The 18,536-nt window shown below is 48.1% G+C and overlaps 1 protein-coding gene across 8 annotated transcripts in view; it reads right to left on the reverse strand.

Moving 5' to 3' along the window:
- CTNND2 (catenin delta 2) overlaps window positions 1–18,536 on the reverse strand; it is a 902,659-nt gene that overhangs the window by 238,418 nt on the left and 645,705 nt on the right. For 6 of the 8 annotated variants that reach the window (XM_055141779.1, XM_055141770.1, XM_055141775.1 and 3 more), the window contains one exon: window positions 17,238–17,300. The exons of the other annotated variants lie outside the window; for them this stretch is intronic. In XM_055141779.1, coding sequence (XP_054997754.1) covers window positions 17,238–17,300 — 63 coding nt within the window. The remainder of the gene's footprint in view (window positions 1–17,237; window positions 17,301–18,536) is intronic. 8 annotated transcript variants of the gene reach the window in all.

Genomic DNA, 18,536 nt, shown 5'->3' on the forward strand with positions numbered 1-18,536 from the left:
ACGAGTAAGTCCCAGACACAGCTGGGTGTGACCCCAAAATAAAAAACAACAATAAAGAAAAACCAGGTATGATTTCCTCCATGAAAAAAAAGCAGATCTATACAATGTTTTCTATTTATGACTTCAATATTGTTTCAGAAGTTGCCCAGGTTGGCTGGTCCATGGATCCTTTGAGTTAGAAGTTAATCATGGAGTTCACCTCCTCAAGAAATGGCACCATCTCCTCACCAGTTGGGTCCAGTCAGCCTCAGAAGGTCCTATGTCCTGAAAAGAGGGTCCCTCTGAGGAGCTGCCCACCTCAAACCCCATTAGGAGTCAGACACTGCCCACTTGACTTCCTCTCAGGTGGGATTTGCACAGTAACACTTGCTTCTGAGGGCAGAAGCCTTCTTGCAAAGTTATGATATCACCAAAGAGATGTGATGTCATGGGATTTTGGAAAAAGAACTACCAGGAGCTCATTCATGCCTACAAGGCATGACAGACACACTTTCCTCTAACCCTAACAGGAACCTGAGAGGCAGTGTGTGGTGACAGAAAATAGGAAAGAAGAGGACCCTTTTAGCTTCAGAGATCGGATGGATTTAATAATCAGAGAAACACAAAGGGAGAGAGGACGAAGAGACAGTACAGAGTAAGGCACTTGCCTTGCATGTTTTGTCCCCTATAAGCATTACCAGGAGTAACCGCTGAGAACAGTCAGAAGTAATCCCTGAATCCACCGGGTATGATTCTAAAACAAAACTTTACGGTATATGAGAGGGAGTGTTGGGATGCTGATGAAAGGAGATGGACACGTCAGTGGAGGATATAGTCAGAACACAATGCATGAAATTACCAGTAACAGTACTAGAAATCACAGCACCTCAATTCATGTAGTCCGGGGGAAAATACCAACTCCATTCTGATGGGAAATAGAAACAGTCTTAGCAAGTTACTACTTGAGAATGGTGAGTGTTGACCTAATAAGGAGAAGTCTGGATTGAATTTTGTACATTGACATCAGTCACACCACTTTTAATATATGCAGACTGGCAGACTGTCCAGAAACGCTTAAAAAAGCTTCACACACGGGTTGTGATGAAGGCAACAGACAGGGAAAGGCCCTCAGCAATGAAACTCAGGTCAACAAAACTTCTGGGAGGAAAATTCTAAGGCTGATCCATCCTGTGGATACAGATAAGACCTGGAGCAGCAACTGACCTTGAGGAGATTCGACCCCTCCCCATGAAGGAAATGCCTCAAATACCCTCAGACCTCTCCCTTAATCTGACTGACTGTAGTGATTCAGCCCAGAGAAGCCCAGCACCATCCCAAGCCCCCGGGTAGCCTCCTTAGCAAGGGACTCTGACCTAGGAAGAAGCCCCACATGGGGGCGGGTTGGAGAAACCCTATAAAGGCCACCTTGAACAAAGGAAGGGTGCGCACATGCTGCCCAAACCCATGTGCTGCTTGCGCCCACGTGGCTGAGCACATGAGGTGTCCGAGCACATGTGTCGCTCTCATCTCCCGCCTTGAGATGGGGACCTTCATGCTTTCGTGTCTAATGTTGGGGTGTGTGTAGGGGCTCTCTCTGCCCTCGGAGAAGCCCGCGTTCTGCATTCTCTCTTGAACACATTTCTCTCTCTCTCTCTCTCTCTCTCTCTCTCTCTCTCTCTCTCTCTCTCTCTCTCTCTCTCTCTCTCTCTCTCTCTCTCCTCTCTTTCAAAAAAACCCTCCAAATAAAATCTATTTTACTCCTCTGCTTGTGTACTCCTGAAATTCCTCTCTGCAAGTGAGACAAGAACCCAGTAACCCTGGGTCCCGGGAGGCAGAGGCGGACGGGGAGAAAGTGACCGTCTTTCTCCTCCCGCCTCACATGAGCCACCCATGGGGCCCACCGACTTCAGCTGGACCTCATATTTTGGGCAAAACCTCGGCAAGAAATTTGTGATGATTGCGGGGCAAAAACTCAGTATCCACATGAGTTTGCTCAGTCTCGGCTGAGCTCCCCAGTGCTCAGGGCCAGGGACGGGCCACTCTCCAGAGCATCGGGCCAGAATGTGCCAGCCTTAAGGGTCGCTTCTGGGGCCCGGAGATGGGACGTAGCCTCGGGGTGGGGGGCGGTCCCACAGTGCCAGGGATCGAATGTGGGATTTTGAGGCCGCAGGGAGACATGACCCCCGGCCCTTAGAACAGTCTTCCCAGTCCCAGCCTCGGCCTGCACATCCCCGTTTTTTCACAGGCAAACCTTCAGCACCCCTTCCGACCCGAGCACAGACCTCTGCCCTCTCCGCGATTCATAAGGCGGCCCCAGTGCCCCCAGATGTCATGCCCGTCCCCAGCTGCTCGTGCCACCTGCTTCCTGTGGCTCCACTGAGCTGGCCGCTGCCCCTCACAGGGCCGGGCAGGGCACCCCCCGCCCCTGCTCCCAGCCCTGTCTCCCATCCGCCTCCCCACGCCGCTCGGAGCTCCGGAAATCGACTTTTCCCGGAGACGAGACTGCTGAGCTCTCCCGGGCCACCTGGGCCACCTGAGCATTCACACAGGTCCCTGACGCAGCCATCGTGGTCTCGCCCTGGAGAAAGTGCATCTCCTCCTGGGCACCCTGGGAGTCTCCCCAGCGGCACCTGAGGCCATGGTGTGAGATTTCCCGCGCAGTCACATGGGGACTCTACACTGGTCTCGGCATGGGTTAGTGACGGTTTCCTCCACCGGAGAAAACTGCCCGCAGGAGCCAGGCTGTTTCGAGCTCCTCTAACCAGAGGTCTCTGTGTGGAGGAGACTCTGAATGCAGAAATAAAAATAGGCAGGTGGAAGCATCTCAAAGACATCAGCGAGGATGGCCGGGGTGGTGGGGGGCACATCTCCAAGGGAATGCTCTGAAGCGCTTATCTTACCTCCCTGTCCGCATTCATTCATTCACCCACCGCGTGTTGGCTGAGCTCCAATGCAGCAGGGAACGGGAGGTGAGCTGCCCTTGGGGCTTCCGTCTGGGACGCGGGAGGTGATAAAGAGAGGCAGATACGGCCACTGGCGGGGGCTCTCACCCTGGGCTGCTGACCCCGGGGGTCACTCTTGGTTGGGAAGAGAAGGGGCATCCCACGTTCTAAGAGTTTGGACACCCCCGACCTCCCCTAACAGGAGGTCCCTCCAGGTGGAACAACCCCAGATGTCTCCAGGAGGGAAGTCACCTTCCCATACCCCCAGCCCCCCAGCTCAGGACCACCACCAAGATTAAACAGCCCCGTGCCAAGGAGAAAGGTCGCAGGAGGCCAGTGTCCCAGCCACAGGATGCAGCTCTGCTACTGTCCCCAGACACTGGAGCACTGGCCACACAGCGGACGGGACTTGAGTGAGTTCTGGTCTAGAACTGAGGGGAGGGAGGAGGGAGGAGGGAGGAGGGAGGGCTGGAGGGGTTAGCACTCGCCGTCAGCTCTGCTCCACATGGCTAAGAGCATGAACAGGCATCACCCAGCATGAGACAGAGCCCGCGGGTGACGGGTGGCAGATGGGGCAGGATGTCCCTCTCTTCACCTTCATCAGCGCCCTCAGGGTACCCGGTGGCTGACAGGCCCTGCGCCTCACGTCTTCTCAGCGCCATGAAACTGGCCGATGGAAGGCTCGGCTGTGCCACCGTCTTCCAGATGGCGCTGCCGTCTGTGCTCGGAGCGCCAGAGTCTGGGCAGGCCCCGGACCACAGACCTTTCTCCCATGTTCGCACTCGGGGGTCGTATTCTCCCCCCCGCCCGCCTGGCCCCTTCCATCAAGGCCTAGAGCTGCTGTTGCATTTTTCAGTCAATAAATTCCCGGGGCAAAGAACGCTCCTCAGCAGGGTTGCAGTGACGGTCACACGGCCACCTCGCCCAGACTCTGCAGTGACGGTCACTCGAGCACCTCACCCAGACTCAGCAGTGACGGTCACACGGCCACCTCACCCAGACTCTGCTGCAGTGATGGTCACTCGGCCACCTCGCCCCGACTCAGCTGCAGTGACGGTCACACGGCCACCTCGCCCAGACTCAGCTGCAGTGACGGTCACTCGGCCACCTCGCCCGGACTCTGCAGTGACGGTCACACGGCCACCTTGCCCAGACTCTGCAGTGACGGTCACACGGCCACCTTGCCCAGACTCTGCAGTGACAGTCACACGGCCACCTCACCCAGACTCAGCTGCAGTGACGGTCACTCGGCCACCTTGCCCAGACTCTGCAGTGACGGTCACACGGCCACCTCGCCCGGACTCAGCTGCAGTGACGGTCACACGGCCACCTCGCCCAGACTCTGCAGTGACGGTCACACGGCCACCTCGCCCAGACTCTGCAGTGACGGTCACACGGCCACCTCGCCCGGACTCAGCTGCAGTGACGGTCACACGGCCACCTCGCCCAGACTCCGCTGCAGTGACGGTCACTCAGCCCCCTTGCCCAGACTCAGCTGCAGTGACGGTCACTCGGCAACCTCGCCCAGACTCAGCTGCAGTGACGCTCACACGGCCACCTCGCCCGGACTCTGCAGTGACGGTCACACGGCCACCTCGCCCAGACTCCGTGTCTGGGAGCTGCTTCCCCGAACCCGGCGGTGGCAGGAAGCCAGCTCGGCCCTCAGGCTTGATGGATTTCCTCTAATGAACCCCAGACTCGAGAGCAGCCCAAAACTCTTCCCGCCGGGGTGTTGGGCATATGCTGAATGGTACCAAGGCCCTCGGGCACCACAGCGACAGACACGCTGTCCACGGGGGCCAGCAGGCTGGCAGGGCTGCAAGCACGCCACGTGGATGGGCTGGCCTCGGCCCTACTCTCCCAGAAACAGGTGGCTTCATCTGGCCCCCCGCAAGCAGTGCTTACCAACCCCCTGACGCCTGCAAAAATGAGACGAGAAGAGCTACTTCAGGAACACAAAGGCAGACAGGGAGGCTATTATTAGAAGACCCTGCTGCTATCAGTATTGATCAGTCTCACTCCCGATCAGGTGGAACAGGTGTGATGCTAACTTTTGCACGGTCTGGCGGGAGATTTCCGTGGACAAGCATGGTTGAAAATCACTGCTCTAAAAATATTAGCTTGTCAATATGGCAAACCAAGGAATTGGGGGCCCTGTTGGGAAAAACCTTAAAGAAGCTGAGAGCAATCTCCATGTCCATAGTCTTCCTCCAAGGCCTTGCCTTGAATCTGGTAACTGAGTCCTTCTTGTTAACACAAATGATTCCATCCTGGTAAGTTTCATTTTTGTCTACTCATTTGACTTTTGCACACAGTGAAAAAAACAAAACAAACAAAACTAAACTGCACACCAGAAACACTAAGAATGTTTTGTTTTTGGACTGGAAAAAATAATCACTCTGTCTGAGATAGAGAATAAAGGAAGAAGATGGTCTTCACTGTGATCAAGAGCAACAGGATACAGCCATGCTTCTGAAGTTTGAGAAACTAAAAAAAATAATTTTAAGGAAATAGTCATTTCAAGTCACTTGAGAACAGCATTTTAATTTTTTTAAATTTCATTGTTTGTTCCAAGAAGCATTTATGTGGAAAAAAGGTCTCTGCATTCTCTGTAAGTTTTACATTTTTACTGCTTTTCTTAGACATATAACAAATGAGAAGATTCTTGGGTCTCTCTCTCTCCTCATCTATTTCCACATGTGTTAGAATCAGCCTCCCTCAAAATGCTGAGACTTTTTCTAAGATGTCCAGTCAGTTTTTCCTGCTATGGTCACCTTGGTGAATGGAGCTAAGGTCAACGGAAGGAGTTGGATGAAGCGGTCAGCATGAGGGAAAGGAGATAGATTCTGTAGGTTTAGGGTCTTCTCCCCCAAGCATCCCATTTACCGCAGGGCAGGACGAGTACTGAGAGTTCAGGCTTTGCCACAGGAGGTCAGCCCCCGACCATGGAAGGCTCTCTCCGCTCGCCTTGGCCCCAGCCCTGACCCCATTCTTACCCACACATCCCGCTTTGTCCCATGTACTTGAGAATTTGAAGTGATTCTAAAGGAAATCCAAAGTCTCCATACAGGTGTCATTGAATTTGGCCATCATCTCCCTCTACTATGTCAAATGGTCATTTGAGCGACCCGAGAAGAACAGAGGGGTGATTGTCCGTTCCCTGGTTCCGAACTAGCAGAACCAGAATATCCCAGTACCGTGTACCCTGTGGATGTCAGACTTGCTTTAGAGTATAGCTGAAAATCTCTCACTGTTTCCATGGATATCTTCAATGTATATAACGGAGGTATATGGACCTTGAAAAGACAAGAAGAACAGAAAGAGAGAAAGAGGCTTCTGCTATCCCAGACTCCCCAAAGTGGCTGGATTTGGTGCAGCAGGAAGTCAAAAGACCTGCCATCTCCTTCCTTGCCTTGTGCCACGTCTCTTGCTCCCACCAAGAGGTAAACATCCTCTCCTTCCATGTCTGATGGGACCTAGTCACCCGCTTGCACTAGCAGACTCTGGCTCCGGGGGGCCAGGACATAGAAGTCTGCCTGAGTCCTGATCTCTAGGCTTGTCACTCCTAAATCCCCACTTGGACTCCAGCTGTGCTGCCATCAGCGGCCTAAGCCCCTTGGGGTAGATGTCTGGGCCAACTGCCCCAGCGCAGCAACTAGCTGGCCGCCCGTACCAACCACCGTCGTGAAAGAGAGCTCCTGAGGGCAACAGGATGCTGTGCCACCCAGAACATTCTCCTCTGATGGACAAAGACTTTAAGACTTTAAACGGCTTGTTTTCAGACACTGTAGTTATAGGAGAGCTTGAGAAATGCAGTAACTCACACTTTCATAAAGAGAACTGTTTGGGTTATTTTCTTTTTTTTTGCGGGGGGGAATCATCCACCCAGCAATTCTCAGGGGTTATTTCCGGCTCTACATCCAGAAGTTACTCCCAGTGGTGCCCAGAGGACCAGGTGAGATGCTGGCGATGAAATCTGGGTTGGCCGCATGCAAGGCAAGTGCCCTACCCACTGTGCTGTCTCTCCAGCCCCCACCAAGAGAACACTGTGAAAAGAGAATCTCCATGTGTGTCTCCTCTGTACCAGGAAGACGGGAAACTATCAGTGGGTAACAGCCCTTACCCTGCCCATAGTGCTTTTCCTCAGGTCCCGCCTTCAAGGGCCTTTCTTGAGGACAGTTCAAGTCTAGTACTTAGAACTGGGAATGGAAAGGGAGTAGAGCAGGCCTTCCCCAAATCTGCCTCATTGGCACCAGGTTCATTTTAAGCTGAAAGTGATTAAGACCCAGGAAGTTCAAGGAAAACCATAACTTCCCATTTCCCATCTATTTTTTTAAAAATTTTTTTGAATCACCGTGAGATAGTTACAAGCTTTCGTGTTTGGGTTACAATCTCACAATGATCAAAAACCCATCCCTCCACCAGTGCACATTCCCCACCACCAATATCCTGGGTATACCCGCCCCCCCTTTCCCACCCTCCCCCTGCCTCCATGGCAGACAATATTCCCTATACTCTCTCTCTACTTTTGGGCATTATGGCTTGCAACACAGACACTGAGAGGTCATCATGTTTGGTCCATTATCTGCTTTCGGCATGAATCTCCCATCCAAACTGGTTCCTCCAGCCATCATTTTCTTAGTGATCCCTTCTCTATTCCATCTGCCTTTTCCCCTCCGCTCATGAAGCAGGCTTCCAGCTATGGGGCAATCCCCCTGGCCCTTGTATCTACTGTCCTTGGGTGTCAGCCTCATGTGATTTTATTCTATACTCCACAAATTAGTGCAGTCCCTCTATGTCTGTCCCTCTCTGACTCATTTTACTTAGCATGAGACTCTCCATGTCTATCCATTTATAAGCAAACTCCATGACTTCATCTCTCCTAACAGCTGCATAGTATTCCACAATGTAGATGTCCCAAAGTTTCTTTAACCAGTCATCTGTGCTAGGGCACTTGGGTTGTTTCCAGATTTTGGCCCACTTCCCATCTAAAAGACTCCACACGGGGAGGCTGTCCTGGTCCCAGGGCTAGCTCCAGAGGTCACTTCTCATCTGCATAATCTTGCTGTACGACAAGGAAAACCCCTGTCCTTCTTACCACCCTTGGACTCATCGTCTGCCCTTGAAGGCCCATCCTCACCCCAGCTCTCAGTGCAGGATGGCAGCAAAGCTCCACTGCCCCAACTGACTCAAGCACCTCGTGGTTGCTCCCATACCACTGTAGCACTGTAGCACTGTCGTCCCGTTGATCATCAATTTGCTCGAGCAGGCACCAGTAACGTCTCTGTTTGTCCTAGCCCTGAGATTTTAGCAGCTTTTCTTTGTCCTTCCCAAAGGTGCCGCATTGGAGGCTCTTTCAGGGTCTGGGGAATGCGACCCATCATTATTACTCTTTTTTGGCATATGATTACGCCACGGGGAGCTTGTCAGGCTCTGCCGTGTGGACAGGATGCTCTCGGTAGCTTGCCGTGTTCTCCGAGAGGGAGAACTAGACAGTAAGTGGGCAGTTTGTGGGTATGACTGCCAAGCTACTGGAAAACTGGGGTCCTGGGTGGAGGAGGCCCAGTCCCAATCCGAGCAGGCTTGAAGATCTCAGCCTGGGTCCTGCACACCTGGGTTCCTCTGCCGGTTCCTTCATGAATGAGGCTCGTCCGAGAATGTGGAGAGGGGCCTTGAGCATGGCTGTGGCTGGGTTCCAGAAGTCTTCGGCTGCTGGGGCTCTGCTCGGGGCAGGGAGGGAAACTCAACTCGCCCCCCTCTGAGGGGCCCTAGTGAAGACAGCCACGCGCAGGGGCAGGAGACTCTGCCGGCTCCCGTATATATAAGAAACTAATCTTGGTTTTTCTCTTCTCATCTTTCTCATGTTGACTGAATTATCATACCTATCAGTGAATCTGTAAGGTTCAAGAAAAACTTTTCCTTTCTAAAAAGTAACTAGAAGAGTGAAGAGAGGGGAGGGTAGAGAGCAGGGCCACACGGGGGTTTTAAATCAACAGAGATCCACTCATGCTGAGAGGCTAAAAGTACAAATGGTACTTCCTGGTGGCTAGACCTCTTTGTCTGGTCTGGCCCCTAAGGAGCTAGTCAATGAATTACCACCATCCTGCATAAAATAATGACAAATTTCAAAAATTGGTATTCTAACACATCTCCCTTATAAATGAAGAAAAAGGAGGTAGCAATCACAACGTCTCCAGTGAAAAGCCAACAAGACAGTCACAATGAAATTTTTGTGATATGGAAGTAGTTTACAATGCCTTATCATCTGGTTTTTAATGGAGAAGGAGAAGACAATAGCTTCCGAAATGCAAGGTGGCAAATAAGGAATATTATGTTCTTGGCACCCATTAAGGAAGCAACATTAAACTCAATGTTCTGGGGAAGTGTAATAGATGAGTTGGTGAGTAATGAATTAATCTGTATAAAGGTGATCAAATTAATTCTGACATATCCCTAATTACGACGAGCCCAAGAGCAGGGCTCTTAAGATTTCAGCTGTCATAGACACTCTTGTTTTGGAAGGTCGGTTCTGTCTGCAGACTTATGCAAGAAGCCAGGGAAGGGGGCAGGGGGCGATACTCGGACCCCATCTACTCTTGCCATCCTAGCTGCTAGAAAGGCCTGGTGCCGCCACCTAGCCCAGAAGGGAATTTAAAATGGGAACTTAAGATCTTCACATTAACAAAAAATTTGAAAACTGGTCCTCTCTTCAGTAGCACACATACAAAACAATGAAAACTCAGGCTCTAGCTCCAAGGACACTGCTCACCGGTCCCTGTGAGTCCTTGCCTTTCTCCCTTCCAGGCTATGTCACTTGGTTTTGCCCCAAAGCAGGACACGGGGGAGGGCTTGGGTCTCTTTGTATTCTGGGGGCTGGTTCCTCCAGGACCTGCTGACCGAGGCAAGCTGACTCCTTGCTGAAGAGCTGGAACACATCCCAGTGCCCTCCTGGGTGCTCTGACAGAGACTGACAAACACCCCGTTATAAAATCTGTCACTGAAAAGGCAGTGAACTGTCCCAGGAACAGAACGACTTAGCATTCTATCCTGGCTTCTTTCGAAGACATGAGGGTCTCCCGCAGTCAAATACAAAAGGCTGTAGCTGCTTAGCTCTGGACGGTGGGATGCTCCTTGGCTCCCTGGGAAAGGGAAAATCCTTATGGAACCCTCCTGCTTCACGAGGGGGGCATGAAAGGTGTGGGTTCCACTCACGGTGGATCTTAAACTTTTTGGACTGCCAAGTCCAGGAAATAAGAATGAGATGGGAAGCACAGATGTGCAGCAATTTTTGTAGAAGGAAGAGCTCACAATAACCTTTCTCGAAAGCCAATGGACTTGAAATACTAATGCACCACAGAACAACTCAGGCACCCCAGACGAGCCAGAACTCGGCCAGAGTGGCATGGGTCCATTCTACTTCCATGGGCAGATTTTCTCAATCTCTCCAACTCCTTTCAACTCCACAGATTTTTACCAAAGCATTTCTGGAAAAGGCTTTCCCATGAGTCATTCAGTGGCTCGAGAGTGCATCTGCCAGACTCTGGAAGGAATTTCCTTGGGCTTTTATATACACGTCACATCTGGGAACTGAAGGAAAGCTTGGTGTTCACATGGGCCAAGCCCCGATGGGGTTAGACTTCAGGGGAACAGCAACTGTGTGTGCTGAGACAAGCCCAGTAGGACTGGAGGACGGTTCTATTCTCTGGCTTCTCTCCACGCCCATCCCACACCCATGACGCTACCCACTGGGCTCTAGCACTGATTTCTGATACCTTCCAAGAGATCGACAGTCTCTTCTCTATGGCGCCCGCTAGTTATCTCAGATACACTATCAAGAACAGTCCAAAATATCCATCGAGCAGAATCTTTAAGGTCATGTGAGAATATGTAAAATAGGTAGCCAATGGAAATGGCCAAGACACAACTCTATATGAAAGTTAGGACCAGGACGCGCATGAGTGTGTGGTGTATGGAGGGCCGTGGGAAGGAGCACTGGGAGAGAAGGGAGGAAAGATACGCAAAGGAAAGAAGTTTGAAAGTCTGGGAGGACAGTGCAGGAACCGTGTTATATGCGTTGGCATCTGAGCTATATATTTTAGCCCCTGAATTCAGACCTTTGTGATCACCATGAGCCCTACAATTCTCACCCCCCCTTCGTGGTCTTCATGTCGACCTTCATCAAAGACCTCGAATCCTCACCTGGCGTGTACTGACAAGCTGTACTCTCTTCTGGACATTCCACCTGTGCCCAGGCCATTTACACAGGCTTCCAGAGCTGCACAGCGCCCCTGGTGGGGAAGCCGGGATCTGCTCAGCCGAGTCTCCCTTGCCTGGCCAGGGGCTTTCAATTTATGTGCTAAAATGAGCTTTCTTCCCTCCGGGTTCATTGGTGGTGGAGAATGGACACTGGTGGAGGGATGGGCTCTTAAACATTGCATGAGGGAAAAACAAGAACGAAAATGTGTGAATCTGTAACTGTACCCTCACTGTGACTCACTAATTAAAAAATAAATTAATTTAAAATAAAATAAAATAAAATGAGCTTTCTTCCGGTGCACTTTATCGGAAATCTTAGTTTACCATTGGACCAACTCAACAGAACTGTGTGTGCATATACACACAATATTATATATACACATTGAATGCGATCGTGCATACATATATATTTTACATATTATTCATATATATTATATATGTATTTTTTTTTGCAGAGCCTGGCATAGAGCCCAGGGTTTCTTACCAATTAGCCATAGACCTAGAACAACAGAGATGTTCTTTTCTACTTTATCTATTTTTTCGTTTTGGGGGAGGGTACCTGACAGTACTCAGGGGACCATATGTAGTGCCGGACACCAAACAAGAATCAGTCACATGTAAGAAAATTGCCCTAACCCCCATACTAAATCTCTGGGCCTGACATGTTCTTCTAAAGATGCATTGCAGGCTGGAGAGAGAACACACACAGTGGGCAGGGTTTTAGCCTTGTGTGCAGCTGACGCACATATGATTCCCTCAGCCCCACCAGGAATGATCCCTGAGCACAGGGCACGAGGAATCCCTGAGCACTGTCAGGTGTGACCCCTAAACAAAAATAAATGTGTTGCTGGATGAGGGCCTTGATGGGAGAGAAGTGGGTACCCTGGTGTCGGGTGTGATGCTGGGGTTATATACACATAGGGGAATTATAACTAAACACTAAAACCCTAGTGCAGTTTCAGAGTTATATAACAGATGGCCGTTTGGCAGTTTCAACCTCGTCCCAACCACGATAAAATAAATGCTACGAAAGATTAATGTAGCTTAAAGCCAACTAGAAATCATGATACTGTCTCACCTCACAGAAAGATCAACTTTATACTTGCCTCAAAAGTATAATCATTAAACAATAAGCTTCCAAAAACTGTCTCGAAAGATGAATGGTCGAAGAAGCTGTAGTATATGGACATAACAATGCTACGCGGCTCTAAGGTGGTTCTGTATTTTGCTGCAACTTGCATGGAATTGGAGAGCATCAGGTTAAGTGAAATAAGTCGCGGCTTGCATACGGCTGACCCAGGTTCTATCCCTGGCACCCATCTGGAGAAGCAGAAACAGCAGATGATCTTACTCATCTGTGGTCTAGAAAGAGACAAGTCATGGGAATAGGTGGTGTTGAATGATGACCAAGTCTGGGTCTTGGATTCCAGAGCAGATCCCTAGACAGCAGGGGGTTTGGGGAGAGGCATGAAGGAAGACACAGGTAGAAGTGGCGCCAGGACAGCGGTGGAGGGCCTTGGGCCTTTTAAACATGGTGAAGTACAGTAACTGTGTGACTGACGCTGCAATTAAAAACTTAGTTTTCTGATTTAGGCCAAAAAAAAAAAAAGAAAAGGGAAAAGAATAAAAGAAACTGCCTCTTGCCAATACTATCTTGGTCAAAGATAATGTAGCAGTATGAGACTTCAGTTTAAGCCAGAGATAAAGAAACCACGATCAGTGTTCTAGAGAACTCAGAGACAGTTAGAAATCATTGAGGAAATTCCAACTCTAAGTCAGGGCTATCGATCGCATCTCCAATAATCTATGTTTAAGACCACAGCGATGATGTAAACGAGAAGAGAGCGACAACAGAAATTTAAGGGAACTCAGTAAGAACTTACGGAGCATCTCAGTACTTTTGTTGGTTTCTTAGCTGAAGAAAGCAATTGCGGGGTATTTTCTAAAGTTATCTGCCCACCCCCCAGCCTTTCCCAGCTTGTTACACTCTATAAGGCTGTCCTACGTGCTACTCCTTTAACAATCAGGACTGCTCTGATGTGCAGCCCCAACCTCCCCCCAGAAACCTCTCTGGGCCAGTTGTACTGGTGTCGCTCTGCTTAGGAGAGACGCGAACATGAAACATCCAAGATCAGGTGGAAATCACTCAGCACCGTTGGATGGATTCTGTTGGCTTTTTAAAAAGGGTCTCTCATTGAATGGTGCAGGGGGCTTTGATCAATGAACAGGAGAAAGCCGACCTCCTGATGGATTTGAAAACTCTTGAGCTGAAAGAACTCAACAACTACCTTTTTATTCATGTAACCCCAGCAGGAAGAAGAATGCTCTCAGATCTCCTGAATACACAGCTTAGGAACAAAAGGCCAGCCACTGCTTCCGGAGCTTGTCTTAATTCTCAGCAAAACGCATTTGTTTCCCAGACTACAACTTCAGAGGAGCACAGCAAGATCACACTGGGGTGAGGAATCCTTCTTAAGTCTCGCAAGGATCATAAATGCATATGAAAGCAGGACAAATACAGGATGGATTCCACAAATATGTTTGTGAGAGGGCATAAAGCTGCCGAGTGTCACCATATTTAACTCTCTGCTATAATAAATGCCACAGCAAATACAGCCGATGGGTAAATTAGTCAGCAGTGGCTATTTTATTGCAGGACTGAAAATCAGAGACAAAAGGTAGAATTCTCATTATGGGGTTGCCTGAGCTTTACCGGGAGAGTTCATCTGGGACAGCAGCGTCGCCCCCAAACCCCTAGTCACTGATTGCACCTCCCTTTCTCGCCTCCGTCTTTCATAATTAACTGCACACTATTAAGTTAATGCACATTTATCTACAACAATTCAGTTCAGTCTGCAGAAGAATCTTTCTGGTCTATAATTACACTCCAGCTTAATTAGCATAATTTCCTCTGCACATATTTTAATAACGAAGCCGCCGTCATAGGTTGGCTTCCCATGGGGAACGTCTCCCAGAGAACAGGACTGGGAAAGACAAACGGCCCCACTCGTAGTCCGACACCCAAGTAAGGAGATGATCCGAGACTGGCTCCGGATGAATGATGAAAGTTGGAAAGACAGTGGAACCCTCTGAAGCCAGCGGCCCAGGGTTCAGCCTCCATGATAGCCGTGGCTGGGGGATGGGTGATGATTATTTTTGTTAGGTGGTGCCAGGGTTGATGTCACTCATCTATAAATTTTTCGGTGCAAGGTGGGAAACTGTCTCTGCAATTTATTTCGACTCTAGATTCTCAAGAAATGGCTAAACATGCGCCTCAATACGGGCCACCCTTAGCTGTCAATAGTCAGGAGCTAAGATAAAGATTTCTTGTTAACTTGAAAAACCCTGAACAACCTGATGCCTCCCCAAAGCTCTCTCCAGCGTGGGCGCCTGATTAATGAGGAGAGGGAACCAGCCTCTTGTCTGTCCTGGAACGGCAAACATCGAACATGGGATTTCAGGAAACAGTCCTTATTTTGCAAGTACTGCAATTCTGGCCCAAGGAGAACCCCGCTTGGTCTGACTGAAAGGGAGATCATCAGTTCTGGCAGCTCATTATGCTTTGCACAGACACTTAACTGTTAAGATGCCTTTACAAAAATCGGGGCTGGGCCGTGTTTGGGGTGTTAGCAGCTCACCCAAGTCCTTTCACTGCTTGTGTTCATTACTCAGAAGGCATGAGAAAAATGTGGGTTCAGGGCTGTGAGAAACTTCGGAAGGAGGTGGATGGGTTACGTGCACGATGCCGAAAATCCAAGGAGCTTGTTTCTGAGAAGAGAGTGTCCATGGCAGAGGGGAGGGGCTTAGGAGGAGTGGGGGGGTGCCCAGCCACACCTGACACCAGTCACTACTGGGACATCCAGGTGGGCCCATGAGTCGCTGGGCATACTTCTCCACTGCAAATAACTTTCATGTTTTCTCTCACACATACATGCTGGAAGCTCAAAGTGCAGACATTTTTAAAATTCATTTTGATATCAAGTAATATTGCAGTAAAACATGATGAAAGTTTCATGTGTGCACCACCGAAAATTAAAATGGATGCATATGATATTTGATCAGTTCCCTTCTTCACCATAATTACCTCCTTTGTCCAAAATTACCCACCTTCCTTTCCCCTTTCTTCTCGTAATCATTAATCGGTCTCCTAGACTCAAAGTCTATTTTGGTTAAAAGAAAAGCAACTTCGAGTGATTTTAAAGAATCATTTCGGTAAGATAAAGCATTTTCTTTCTCATTCACCAAGGGACATCTTAAAAACAAAAATATCAGATGTATACAGTGTTTGGATTAAATGAGATAATAATGATGTAAGTGAAGGTTCATTTAAGTCATCACAATCTACATTTTTTTTGGTGTTGGCATCACTTTTTAATTGTCTTGTGTTTATGTGTCTTGTGAAGCTGCATATACATATTTCTTCAAAACTATGAATTTCTTCTCTTTTAAAATAGAATTTTCAGAGCAAGCTAGGCTTTTTCCTCCTTTTTTCTCCTTTTTGCAAGAATTTTCAAAAGCATTCTCCCAGGTGGCGGGAAGTAGGGGTGCTGGTTCACAAAGCTGAACTGGCCTACTTGTCCCTGGCCTGAAGGCTGGCTGTCTCCTACAGGGAAACACTGCACAGTCAATATTTCACACGGCCACAACAGCCAAAACATGGAATCAATCTAAGTGCCCCGAGACAGATAACTGGATAAAGAAGTTCCCCACTTTTTTGGGGGATGGTCTTTGGGACCTTAGGGACAAGGTAACTGTCCTACCCTTGAGGTGACTATGCCAACTGAAACCAATCAGGAAGCAAAAGGAAACTGCCAAATGTTCACATTCAAGTAGAATATGAAAAACTAAAGCAAACCATTTGGGGAAAGATTAACCTGTAGACTTGGGCAAAACGACGATTTTACGGTTACCGGGAGAGAGAAAAGGAAAGGAAGGGTGTTAGGGTTTTCTTGAGAGAGACAAGTTCATTTTGGAACTTCTAGGGGGAGTGCTTGAGTTTTACAGACATATAGGTGTGTGGACTGTGGTAAAGAGTGCCTGCTGGATCCCTGACCGAGTTCCAGCTGTCTGCTTACTGACTGTGATGCCATGGGCAAAGAAGGAGCATTCTTTCTGTTTTTGTTTTCTTGTTTTTGCTTTTTTGCTTTTGAGTCACACCCAGTGATGCTCAGGGGTTACTCCTGGCTCTGTGCTCAGGAGTTACTCCTGACGGTGCTCGGGGGCCCATATGGAATGCCGGGGGATCGAACCTAGGTCGGCTCTGTGCAAGGCGAATGCCCTAACCATTGTACTATGGCTCTGGCCCAAGGAGGGGCATTCTTGTGGGCGCTGGATGGCTCATCTGCTAGTGGGGACAAAGCCACATCTAGCCTGAGGGGTCACAGAGCTAAGAGGAGGTTTGACAGGGAGGGATTCAGAGCAGGCCCTATCCCCAGCAAGTTATTCTCACTCATCTGTCTTGACAACTATGTCCCCAGTCTTGACACGTATGAGATCAAATTTATTATACTTTGGGCTCCTTGAAAAATTTGCAAGCAATCTTGGGCATAATGGAAATGCCAAAAAAAGAAGAGTTTTCTCTAATTTACTGACCTTGATGAAAAGATTCCTCAATTTTGATAAAACAAAGGACATGATTTATTCTCTTATGAATTTCAATGTAGGGCCAGAGAGACAGTACAGTACAGTGGTAGGGCGCTGGTCCTGCATGCAGCTAACCCAGGTTCGGTCTCTGGAACCAGGTATGGTCCCCTGAGCACCACCAGAAATGATCCCTGAGCACTGAGCCAGAAGTAAGCCAAGAGCATAGCTGGCTGTGACCGCCAAACCAAAAATTACAGGTAAAAAGGAATTTCAATTTATATGCATCCGGTGTTCGTACCTCATTTCAGTGGCCCCACAGCACATATTTAACTGCTAGTGTTGTAAGAGGGCTGAATTAGCTGAATTAACGAGACAGATTCCCATGTTTAATACCCCAAACCAGCGCCTCTGGTCTCCACAAAGACCACATGTACATGAATTGAACAATATACATTTGGCATAAATGCAAATACTTACAAAAAAGGTGCCTCTTTTTGAAATTGCTGCCAGAGTTCCTCTCTAGACTTGCTCTTTGGAACCCTGCAGAATGATTTTTACAGGCGTAAGCCCTCCCCCTCAGAACACACAGACAACATCAATATTTACATTGACATCAAATGAACCAAAAGGTAGAACTGTTTAGACAGCTCAATATCTATCCACAAACTATAGAATATCTTAACATTACACCAGGGACTAGAAATTATAAGACCTGAAGCTTTGAATTACATGAACGTGTTAATTTTGAGGATATTAATCACATAACAATATTTTTTCTCAAAAGATGACATGTTGTAAAGCATTGATATTCACCAACTTTATATCTTAACACATGAGTTCAATTATGTACATAAAATAGTTCTGATGAACTGATCAAAATTTGCATCTAAGCCCTGAATTTTGAGATCGAGTCCCAACACCCTTGACTGGATTTTCCCAGGATCTGTTCCTTTTAGATCTTCCCCAATGCAGAGCTGATTTTAGTTTCATTTTGTTTACAAACCCAAAGTGCCACCTCGGTAGGATTTCCCTCTCTTGAAGCTATAAAATGTTCTAATAAGCAACTGCAAACATAATTATCCATAGGCCACATCGGAAGTGATATATTTTCAGGGGGTTAATATACCCCCAATTAATAATTAGAGAATGACACACAAAACAACTGTGTACCATGTCAGGTACCTTCTTCTATTTCTTTTAAGTCTATTATTTTTATAAAGGGTTCAGCATGCGGCAGGAGAACAATATGGTAAAGACTTCCCAGTTGCTGAAATATTTAGACTGTGAGAATTCTCATGCTTGTGCAGTGTCAGATTTCTGACTGGATTGATTTTTATTCAACTGGGAGACAATAGATTATGTAATGCTCATAAAAAATACAGGCTCAGAGCTCCAACACATTGGCAACATTAGAAGCAGTATTAGAGAGGATCAAGTTCTTTTTCCCCAAATCAGTGTTCTGCATTATACTTCTAGACTATGTCTCTTAAAACCTTCTTTGGTTAGACTTACTGGATTACTGCAACCAAGTCCCTAAACTTACTTTTGCACGAGCTTAAAATAGCAGAGAAGAAACCTACAATAACCAGCATTCGGAAAGAGCTAACCAAGAAATAGTTCATAGGAATATTACATGGAAAAAAATATTTGTTTAAAGTAAGTTATAGAATATGTTTCCAGGAAGCACTCTGCTAATTATGCGTTGGCACTTGGCAATAAAATGCAAAATGTTAAGGATACTAAAAGAAGATGCTTATCATTGCTTTCACTGTGACT

Source organism: Sorex araneus, chromosome 1 (genome assembly GCF_027595985.1).
Source record: "Sorex araneus isolate mSorAra2 chromosome 1, mSorAra2.pri, whole genome shotgun sequence".
NCBI lineage: Eukaryota > Metazoa > Chordata > Mammalia > Eulipotyphla > Soricidae > Sorex > Sorex araneus.